The sequence below is a fragment of the Prosopis cineraria genome, unplaced genomic scaffold (genome assembly GCF_029017545.1).
Source record: "Prosopis cineraria cultivar Desert tree isolate PC_DT_omini unplaced genomic scaffold, ASM2901754v1 PC2, whole genome shotgun sequence".
Taxonomy (NCBI): Eukaryota; Viridiplantae; Streptophyta; class Magnoliopsida; order Fabales; family Fabaceae; genus Prosopis; species Prosopis cineraria.
In genome coordinates, this window is record NW_026555333.1 from 9,152,577 (window position 1) to 9,164,247 (window position 11,671).

Below are 11,671 nucleotides of genomic sequence, written 5' to 3' on the forward strand. Positions count from 1 at the left end.
AGACACCCTCTCTAAAAGTTGTACATGAATATAACAGGAATCAGCAACGAAACCTCAAAAATTTTCCTAAAAGTTTTGGATATACAAAAATAAATCCGCTCGATTGAATAGATAAAGTACATCTCTTAATTAAAAAAAACTTTACAAATTTTTACTTCTTATGTCACTCCTATAAATAATTAATCCATCGCACATAGACACACCTACTGGCACCCGCACATTTTGCTGAAAATAATTTCATTCCTACCACCACCAATATGCAACAAAGTAGAACCAATTCTTCACACTTTTTGATAAATCTCCAAATTGGGTATTGATGAGTAGCAGCAATGACTTTACCTATCCGTTGTGACCTAATTTATCTCGCCGCAACATCATTCTTATTCCCAAGCTTCAATGTTGGTGTCGAAAATAAAACTCGGAAACAGAGTGGTGACATCCCTAGGAGACGATGAAGAAACACAATCACATTCAGAAGTTTGAAAGGGCTGCCAAAACGCACTCTGCCTCATTTTCCATTTTTTTTAAAGTAGGAGATTAGCCTCAAAAGGAGTCTTTCTAGAAGGGGAATTCGAGAATGTAATAGTAAACTAAAAACAGGGCATAATGGCATAAAGTTCGTACTTAAGGTATGGAAGTGTCATGTTCTTCAAAAGAGATGGATTTTGACTCACAAAATCTGTCCATTCTTCTTTACTAATTCTACCATCATTGTCCTTATCAGCATCAGCAAAAGTCTACAGGGAAGAAGAAGATTCTATGAACAAACTGCCCCATTGAAACTATATTTTTCACATTTGAAACAAACCTGACCTTGTTAACAATAGCTTCAACAAACTCATGTGGCAGATTCGTGTCAGATTCCATCAAGATGGCCATAACCATTTGCTTGACCTGAAACCAAAACTGTAAGTCCAAGACTAGAAAATAACCAGCAGAAATAAATTAACTTAAACATTAGGCATTTTAACAATTACAAACACCTGAATTAACTTAGAACACTCACTTCTTCTCGTTCAATATACCCAGTTTGCCTTATATTGTATAGCCTAAATGCAACTGCAAAAGATAATCAGGGTAAAGAGATAAGGTGAAGAAAAGTTGGAGTTCGGCTGCATGAAGCAAGGAAATTGACTTGGCTACAAACGTACAATCAATTTTTTCTTCTACCGGGGCATAAGGATGGAAAACATTCAGTGCATGGACAAATTCCTCAAACTCGATAACGCCATCTCTCTTTTCATCAAAAAGATCAAATACCTTCAGGCCAAAAAGAAAAGGATCGAAAACCTAAAGGAGAAAAATATTTTTAACAACAATGGTATATTTAAGACATAATGAATGAATCGCGCATGTATTATAGGATGCATGGAAAAAAAAAGTCAGAAAAGTGTTGGTGTATGAACATGAGCAAAGGTTTTAACCACCTGATTGTTCCTTTTGGTGGCAGCAAGGATTGCAGCATATAAATGTCCAAGAGGATACAAGTGTTGGTAATGCATCACTAAAGTGGTTTGACATATTTCCAACATCTAGCCAACAATAATCATTGAAGCTGGAAACTTTTATGTAAAGCTTAGCAAGCAAAATACACTGAGGAAGAAAAAAGTTAAAACAGCTATAAATGTCAGATGAAGTTGTACATTTTCATGTATACCGTCTACTAAAACGGATCACAGTCAATCAATTGTAATCTTCCTACAAATTAAGTTTCATTTCTAATAGCAGCTGGGATGAAGAAAATGGCGGGGCTAAAAAATATATCTCACTCGATCCAGGAAAAGATTTTCTCCCTGTGGGGTATGAAATATTGCCAATTGAAGCTCCTCCTACAGTAGAAAAAATATACTCAGTATTACAGCCACCGCATACGGATAGTAAACAATCCTCGGGGTAAATGTTTACTATATGATGATTCATCATACAAAATTATATTGCTTTTCGATCTTAATATGAAAAAGTGATAATGATAAGTACAGTGTTAATATACCTTTTTAACTGCAATTTTTTTATTTTAGTGGGGTGAGAGGGGAGCATAAACAAACCTTGCCAGTTCATAAAACTAAGCAGGTTTTAAAGATACTAATACTGTATTTCTAAATGCAGAGCGACAAAATTAAATCTGAGATATAACTCAAACAATTGTTCTGCAAACATTAATGATGATTTGAAAATGCTAAGACATCAACAGTTTTACAAAGCATATTTATATTAATAAAACACTCCATGGTTGTGTTCTCTCAATCAACTAAGCAGACTGAATAAGAATCACCAAAATACACAAACTTCAAAGCAGGGCATCAACATACTGTCCATTAATGATCAACCAAGGCAACAAGGGAGTTATCTGAAAAAAGTTGGAAACCTCTCCCTCTCACACAAAGACAAACATGGACAGTCACACAAACTCAAACCAAGAAGAAACACCTAGGTCCCATTTGCTATGGTGGAATTGAGAGGATGGAAATGGAATTCAAAATTTTACATGTCTGGTTAGGAAAAAATGAGTGGAATTTAGCTTCTACATAGAAGTCATTGCCATCAAAATTGATGGAATTAATTTCCATCTCATAACGATGGGAGCCCAAATTCCGTTAGCCTTCTCACCTCATCTTTTCCATTATACCCTTCCTGTTAATTTTATATCTCAATTCATGTATTAAATAAGATTGAGTGGTGCGTATCTGAAGAATTCATGATCGCTTGCTAGAGACACCTCAATTACTTCGAGTGTAGATAGACGCATAACCTACTGGACTTCCGTAGTCTTCAAAAAGTGTAGAGATAATAGAGTCAAGGAAAGCTATCATGTGTGTTTAGTGGTTATTGATTGATCGATTTATAAGGATCTGATCAGTAACTCCTTTATTAAATAATTAATTAATTATATTTCATTATCTCTAACTTAGTCAATTAAGAAATAGGGAATAATTGACAGCTATTGGGTTGTAGACTGAGCCTCTACCTACTGGGCTCACTTGTGTGGTCCACCTATTACAATCCACACAAAATCATAAAGATCAATTTGTTTGAGCTTATTGATTAATATAAATTCATATATATAAATATTCCAACACTTCTTCCATCTCAGCACACTTGACCATGAGCACCACCCCAATAGGGGCGGCAACAAGAGAACCAACTCGACGGCAACTACGGTAACCTCCACAGTGCTCCACACTGACAACAGCAAGAGACAGAGATGAACTGGATCTAACAGCGACAATGACCCACCTCCTCTTTCGTCTCTTCTTCTCCTCTGCAACTCCCTTATTGCCGACGATGATCCCCTTTCTTTTAGATCTGAAAGCGACAAAGATGAACTGGAACTAATTGCGACAGTGACCCACCTCTTCCTTCATCTCTTCTTCTCCTCTGAACTCCCTTATTGCCAGCGATGACCCCCTTCTTCTGGATCTAACAGCGATGAAGATGAACTAGAAATAATAGCGACAACGACCCACCTCTTTCGTCTCTCTCCTCCTCTACAACTCCCTCTTACTGCCCTCACAACATCGTTACCTGTGAGGATCTAATGATGGAGGAATAGAGAACAAATATGAAGGCCAAGATTTTGATTTTCTATTTATAGTTTTGCTTCATTAGATGGTAATTTTGATATCTGGGTTGCGACTTGCGATGGTGATTGTAATATCTATATAAGGCAAGTTTTTTTCAGAGGTAGGGACATTTTAATCTTTTTATATTTTAAAATTAATATTAAATAAAAATAAATTATTAATTTTATAAATATATCAAACATATTTTTAAAGTTTATTTTTATTTTAATATTTATTTTTATTTTTTATCAAAATCATTTTCAACATTTCAAATAAAATACTAGTAATTAGAGCTCAAGTGTTAGGGAAGTAGAAAACAACAGCAGAAGTGGTGAACTCAGGTATTGGAGCACATAAAAATAGCACTAGACAAATGGGTTATGGATAAACTCACACGAGCTGGCATTTTTGCAGGTTAGATTGAGTTAACTCTCTAAATAAAAGTTAAAAAACCCAACTCAACCCATTTTTTAACTCCAAAAATTTACTAAAATTTTTTTCTTTAACAATTTAAAATTTATATAATATAAATATATACATTTAGTCCACATTTTAAGGCAAATTAATAATTAAAGAATTTGTAAATAAATAAAATAAATATAGAATTTTATCAAGCAAATTTTAGTCCACACCCCATGGCAAATTAACAATTAACAAACATCTAAATACAGCCACTATAATTTAAATTATTTAACAACACGCTACTTGAGTTTAAAATTTACTCAAACTCTAAACTAATAACAATTCAATTTTTAAGTGAACACGATGTTCAAAATACTATTATTAAGTCTTTTCCTTCATTTTCTTCAACATGTAAGAGATAAAACTTGCACATACAAAACCATTTTCACCTTCCCTTTATTAAGCTCATATTTACAATTTAACTAATCTTATTAGTTGTCAAACTCAAAATCATGAACCACACACAAATAGATTGACAATTTATTTTTTTTTCAATAAAGAACATATCAACAGCTTAAATAATGCTATTAATTGTCAAACTCAAAACTATGAACCATGTACAAACAGATTAAACAATAATTTCATAATACAACCGTGTAAAAAGCTAGAAATTTCATCATCTCCCCCTAGTGCTATACAAACCTGTTTGTGCGCGCGCGCGCATGCACGCTTAAGAAAAGATAAGTTCTACCACCCACCACTCCAAATTAAAAAGAAAAAAAGAAAAAAATGGCTTAGTAGGCTAGCCCATGGGTTGAGTTGGGTTTAGATAGGTTTTGAAAAAATTAAATTTTTTAAATTGAATATATATATATATATATATATAAAGGTTGTCTCATTTTGTTAGATTTTTGCTATTAATCATCTTTTCACTTAAATGTGTTATCTTTCTTATTGAGAAAGAAAATTTAAATATAAACTCATATTATTATTTTTTCAGTAACTTCATATTTGTGATTTCAATCAATAGATCTTATAAAATTAACAAATAATATATATACAAAATATTTATATAAAAACTAATAAATTATCAATTTACAAACTATAAAAAACATTCATTTGCAAATTATAAAAAAGATTTACAATATCTTTTAAATACAAAGAACATATTTGGGAGTCATAAATTATAGATTTGAAAAATATTATCATTATTATAAATTTATAAAAAAATATATTACGATTAAGAAATAATTTTTTTAAAAAAATATGCTAGCCTATAAGCCAACCTGTTTAACCTGTTAATTTTGCAGGTTGGATTAACTCAGCCCATCAATTTTAGCGGGTTAAACAAGTTAGTCTGTACGCTCAACCTATTTTCTCAATTCTACTAAAAACTATCAATATCCATTCCATTTGACAGATCAATTTACCTTCTGAATCAAACCATCATCAACTATTGAGCTACTTAATTTCTTAAACAGCTCTGACAATGCCTCCACTTCATTAACAGCAACTGCAGTATCATCGAAAGCAAAGCTTATCAGTTAAATCTATTATTTACCACACACAAGGGGCGCAAAAGGAATCTGACATGGAATATAACACAAGTTTGATAATTCAAGCGTACACAAAAAATAGAGGGAAAAAAAGACAAATTCATCCCATCTTTAACCATTAAACTGAGGAACTGAAATGTTCAAACTCGGAACTTTTTATCCCCTCTTGATGCCAATCTGAGTTTATATGAGATTAGGGCATTCTTACGGAGGGGAAGATTTCAATCAAATGACAAAAGGAGCATCTTAAATGTACAGGGTAGCTTGTTATCGTTTACTATCTTATTAGAGTCCTGAACCCCATTAGTAGATCCATCATTCGTGTTTTTTTTTTTTTTTTGGGGGGGGGGGGAGGTGGGGGAAGCAGTGCAAGTTGTCTATCGGAGCTAGCAGCTCACTCTTCCTTCTTTGAAATTTTTCTTTCAATGATAAAAGGGACAGAGACAGGGTAATTAACTACCCAGCTGTTAATTTCACATGAAGCCTAAAATATTGTACACATAAACAAGCTATTAAAATATGAAGGAATTTGCACTCTTACTCTAAAACGTAAGAAGTAAAATAGTTCAATAATGGGTATAAAAATCCAATAAAATAAAATAAAGTCTCTTTCTTTCCTCGCAAGAAATGGGATTGGCCAGGAAGTACGGGTGTTCTATTCGCACTTTTTAACCCTTCCCCTGTTCCCCATATTTTATTATAGTTAGAAGATAGTTCATTGGAGAATTCTATCGTTCTTTCGTTCTCACAAGCATACTGCTTCCAGAGAGAGAGACGCAAAGAAAAATTAGATTAGAGATAAAGATGAAATATAAGACGAGACGTAATCACGTTGTCTTCTGAAGGAAGGAATTACATCTTGTTTCGCCAGCTAGCTGTGCCAGATCTTTGTCCCTGAATCGATATTTCTGGACGCGTCGACGAAAACTGAAGCATTCGGTCATATTGAATATCAAAGCCTCGATTATAGCCATGCATGGTAGGAACGCTCGGCGGATTAGTTCTCGTACCGTCAATAAACCCGAGTTCTGTTCGATGACAAATATGGTGAAATGAATAATACGTTGCATAAAATTAAACAAAACCGAGATAGAGAGCAGAATGCAGAGCAAGAATTTGTCCGCTTACAGAAAAATCCATGGGGGTCTGTGGAAACTCGTGAGAATGTTTAACCTTTCACCCTGATCTCTATAACTCCACAAATCTCAACGCGTTTCTCAATTTCTCTCGATATAACAGAGGCTGTGCCTCTTACTAAAAATCTCATAGTGTGTATCTCGCTTTTTGGCCATGGATGGTGGGGCAGCAATGTAGTGCCAGTGCTATTACGTGACGGCAGCTCATGGTGATAATGCTGATGACATAAGGCTGTGGCAGACAGATCAAAGAGTCCCTTAGCTTTTATTATCATTATCATTATCACTTTTACGACTAATTAAAAATAATCTCAACAAAGCATACATAAATCTCTACTTCCAACTTCCAACGATAATGAGTACGGATTTTTTTTTTAATGTTACCTTTCATTAATTGCGTCAAATTGCAATTCATAGATAAACTAGATTGTAGACATTGATTTTAGTTTATGGTAAACCAAATAGGGCTTCAAATTTTCCCCCCTATAATTACAACTGAAAGGAGTAAGAATGTTCTTCATTAAAAAAAAAAAAAAGAGGAAAGGAGTAAGAATACTAAAACAAAATTAATAAAGTTTACATATTTTAATCGAATGTAAATGTAAATAATCCAAAATCCAAATTAAGCATATACTCTGTAATAATGTCACTATATAATTTTAATAACTAATGCAACTTTATTTTTTATTTTTTGATAACTAATGCCACTTTATTTTGCCTAACAGGGTTGTTTGTATTTACTTTTGCTGTTGAGTTTATAGAGTTGGCTTCTTTCTACTGCAGTGGAAGGAATGTTGCAAATCCAAATCTTTAAATTGAATTTGATCATTTAAATTTAATAATTTTAAAAAAATAAATTAATTTTTATTATTAAAATTTAATCTAAATAGTTTAAATTTATAGTAAAGGCATGATGGAGTAAAAAATAGAGTGAAAATAAACCAAGTCATGAGTTTATTGCGCAACTGGGGCCCCCAGAACATGGGCAATGATAAGTGTCGTCGGCCCAATAAAGATCGGAGAGATAAGAATGTATACAAAATTGTTTCTTTTTCACGTGCATTTTTTATTTTAACAATTTTTATTTGATTAGGCATTTAGATTGCAGTATGAACGAGGAATAAACCAAAAAGAATTACGTGGATGAATGCGGAGACCAGTGGCAGACCGCAATCTATCGCTGTCGATTGAGAAACGGATGGGTACACTGTTTTGAGTATTTTCTAAATCCATGCACCCTTCCAGTCTGGACTTATTTATTAATTATTCATGATTATTAATTTGATTATTAACAAGAATACAATTGCAGTGGCCAGGGTAGTTTTGATTTTTTTAATTATTAAAAACAGGGCGAGAAGAACAAAGGCACAAAACCCCACATCCACAGTAGAGTAACAGTTATGTTGTCTGCTGTTTTGTTTCAATTGCTTCTTGTTCCCCCCCCCCCCCCGGGGCTCCATCACTTGATTGGATCATTTTTTTAAGTATGTGTTGTAGTAATGCATTAGTAATGAATAAAATTTGATCTTTTACCAAAAAAAAAGTAGAGTAACAGTTGTGGTGTTCTAGATTGTTTTTTCTTGTAATAAAAATAATATTTGAATTTACCAAAATAATAATAATAATATTTGATTTAGGGATCAAGTCATCAAGTTCTTAGAATTATTTTTAAAATCAATAGCTAGAAATACCGATACCCCATTTTTGCTGAAAGTATTATGATGAAAAAGAGAAAAGAAGAGAACAAGGAAGAAGAAAACGAACGGGAATATATATGTTGTAAAAGTAGGTTTGGTGCGATGAAAAATGTAAATGGAATAGGACGCTATATTTGCTCAGGGCCTCAGGCATCTTTTGTGTGGGAAGAATATGACGTGCTCAGGCACTTTTTCTATTTTGTGGTTGAGAGCCAAACCATTCACTACATGTAAATAATATATCTCCTTGTGCTTTTTTTAAGTTTTTTATAATTATACTTATGGTTGAGTTTGAAACTGTTTAATTTCATTATCACTTCTTTAAATCAAGAATATTAAAATAAAAAATAATAAAGTTTAAATATTTTTAATCTGATGTGGATAATTCAAATTCCAAATTAATTAAATATATACTCTACAATAATTCCACTCTATTTTGCCCACCGAGTTTGTTGTGACATTTTGCCCTTTTGTGCATTTTTTGGGGGGAGCATTGAGTATCTTGAACGTGCCCACATCAAGTTGGGAAGATTTAATGAAAATTCTCTCCTAGCCTCATCACTTTGCTTTACAACAATTTACGATTGTTTGTGTGAACAGAGCCTGCCTCGTGCATGTCAATCGTGCGAGGCGACGCTCAATTTACTTTAAAAAATTATTGCACGCATTTGATACAAAAAGCGCCCGATTAGGAATCACACCGGTGTTTCATGAATAGTCAAATAAATATATTTTGGCCCTTCATTTGAATTTTAATTTTCATGGCTCTTAATAAAAATTATTTGGTCTTATAGAAAAAATTATTTGGAGTTTTAATTAATCACGCTACATATGGACAAGTTCATGGGACAACTAATTTTAATATGCAGTATAATTGTTATTGCCTTGAAATTTGTATATTCTCGTAACTGAGTTTCAACACATGTACGTCGTTTCGGAGTTATTTCTTTCATTTGATCAACATCGTTTGAGATTATAATTCTAATTATAATTTGACTAAATAAGGTGAGGTGTCTTGCTAGTTTCTCCTATCATATGATTATTGCGTGTGCTTAATGATTCTTTGATTATTTATTTAAGTTTAAAATTTAACTCACTTTTAAAATATAATATCACTATCGGTGAAAACATTGCATTGCATATCCATTTTTCCTACAAAACTCATGTCACAATTCCCGTTCTTCTAAATTCTCGGAGTAATTCGTTGGACAAAATAAGTAGTTAGAGTTTTAATTATTGATAGTAATTATTGATTGCAAAACAAATTAGAAAAAATTATAAATATTAAGTGTTAAATATAAAATTTAGTTTGTGGATTACAAGTTTTTACTTGTAAATTTTAAAGTTGAGCTATAAGTAAAAGTCAAATTAATATGAGTGGTATTATCTTTACATCCCAATCATAAATTACACCTTGAATAATATTTGATTGTAATTTCTAAATTTTATAAAACTTATTTATAAATAAATATGCTGTGTAAGACCTCTTTACAATTCTCTCACAAATTAATATTTGTCACTGTATAGATAAAGAGTACAGATGTTAGCGATTATCACAAGTTCACGTCATGGAGTGAAAAATAATGACCTAAATGATAAGTCTGACTAACCCATCACTTAAATATACAGTCAGCAGCAAAGAATATTCACGACGCATTGAAGGTTGGGAGGTTAGCTGTGGCTTGAAGGGCAGGGGGAGAGGGCAAATATAGGTTATGTGAGAAAGTTTTTTTTTTTTTTTTTCAATGACCAGATATATGTAAAAGAATTGGATTCCACACATGTTAACATGAAATCCAATTCTTTCCCCCCTCCCCCCCTCAAGAAAACAAATTCCGTGAGAATCGTGTATCTTGTGATTTGTGAACCAAACATACTTCAAGGAGGAAACCTATTCCATTTTCACCGATGACTGGATTCCGTAGTTGAGTTTGCTATCAATCGACAAGACACGCAAGCTTACATGCGATTTCATTCACAAGTCACGACTCCAAGCCCACAACGATAGCTACGGCTGTGAGAAGCAATTCAAATGGCACATGGGCCAGCCTCTTTGATTAGAGTGGTTCAATGAATTCGATCTCCCATGGTGTCCCGTCTCATCAAGTGCCAAACGAATTAACCTGCAATCGGTCTCCCAGTGATAATTGTCTTGTCATGGAGCTTGATTGCTCGCCCCCAACCACTTTCCAATATGAATCTTTTTTGTGGCCAAGATGCTTCAAAAGTTTAAATCCTTCTCCCATTGCTCTACATTTCAGCCTCCATCGCCATGCATATATCCCTGTCTTGTGCACTAATCCTCCACACAAATTGCTGTCATTGTCCTTTAAAAAAAAAAAAAGTTTCGCATCTAGTAATTAAAAAAGTATATTAAAAATATATAAAATCTGGAATATATTTAATCAAGCGGTTTAAATTATTTTAGCGAAATAAGCAGTTCCTGAACATACTTGATATAAGAACTTAACGTGTATTAGGCCTGTGCAGGATGCCCATGAGCCCGAGATGCTCGGCCCGACCCGAGCAAAATATGCCCAACCCGAGCCCTAAAAAAATTGCCCAATTCTGTTTGGGCATGGTCGGGCTGAGCCCGATCTTCGGGTTGGGCAGGGTTTAGGGCTGGGGTATCCAACCAATTGACCCTGCCCGGCCCGAGATATAATATATTTTTTTATAAAAATAATAATTTAGGATATAATTTTTTAATTTGATGGGGACATAAATGGTAGTTCTTTTTTTTTAGATGCCTTGATGATCAAGTTTGTAAACCTTAGGTTAAATATTTTTATATTTCTTAGAATTTGGAATTGGACAGCACTTGTGACTTGCATGAAAAATTCCTTCCATATTTGTTTTGCCATTAAGTTTTTTGATGACACTATAATATTTTTGCTAGTGATATTTAACAATTTATTACTTTTAAAATAAGAGCTTGAAGTGATTTATTGATGGAAATAATTAATTTGCTACAGTGTATTTTAGATTTGTGTGGATGGTTCTAATTTTTTATTTCGGTAGGGCAAGGTTGGAGACCCTGCCCGAGGTGCCCGATCCCTGCTCGACCCTGCCCGCCCGGCCCCTCCAAAGTCGGGCATCTTTCGGGTAGGGTCGGCTTTGGGCATAGTTTTTTTGCCCGAAGACATTTAGGGGCAGGGTATCGGGTTAATGGATTGCCCTACACGACCCTGCCCATGCACAGCCCTAACGTGTATCAAGAGTTATTTGATTTGAGACCCAAAAAAAAAAACTTAGAAAAAAAGCAATAAAGAAAGAGTGAAAGATGCAGGGAAAAAACAGGAGATTAAAGAAAAGAGAGA

The 11,671-nt window shown here is 33.6% G+C and overlaps 1 protein-coding gene across 5 annotated transcripts; it reads right to left on the reverse strand.

Annotated features, from left to right (window-relative positions):
- Nucleotides 1–19: 19 nt before the first annotated feature.
- On the reverse strand, nucleotides 20–6,808 carry LOC129301875 (calcineurin B-like protein 10). Of its 5 annotated transcripts, none has more exons than XM_054940490.1 (10): nucleotides 6,647–6,808; nucleotides 6,375–6,546; nucleotides 5,393–5,475; nucleotides 1,770–1,829; nucleotides 1,428–1,532; nucleotides 1,152–1,260; nucleotides 1,007–1,059; nucleotides 814–894; nucleotides 625–737; nucleotides 20–441 (listed from the first exon to the last, which is right to left on the reverse strand). In XM_054940490.1, exons 1-10 carry the CDS (start codon nucleotides 6,656–6,658, stop codon nucleotides 381–383), a joined length of 849 nt encoding a protein of 282 aa, XP_054796465.1. In that variant the 5' UTR covers nucleotides 6,659–6,808; the 3' UTR covers nucleotides 20–380. The 5 variants fall into 5 exon arrangements, with proteins under 5 accessions (XP_054796465.1, XP_054796464.1, XP_054796467.1 ...); XM_054940489.1 differs by having other exon boundaries at nucleotides 1,152–1,290; XM_054940492.1 differs by lacking the exon at nucleotides 1,428–1,532 and having other exon boundaries at nucleotides 1,152–1,236.
- Between the last annotated feature and the right edge of the window lie 4,863 nt (nucleotides 6,809–11,671).

What these genes read in the sequence shown, in the direction of transcription:
- LOC129301875 (XM_054940489.1), bottom strand. An exon ending in GGTAGAAGAAAAAATTGATT is followed by an intron (nt 1,060 to 1,151) that starts GTACGTTTGTAG and finishes TATCTTTTGCAG; the next exon opens with TTGCATTTAGGCTATACAAT. An exon ending in ATGACACTTCCATACCTTAA is followed by an intron (nt 442 to 624) that starts GTACGAACTTTA and finishes ATCGTCTCCTAG; the next exon opens with GGATGTCACCACTCTGTTTC.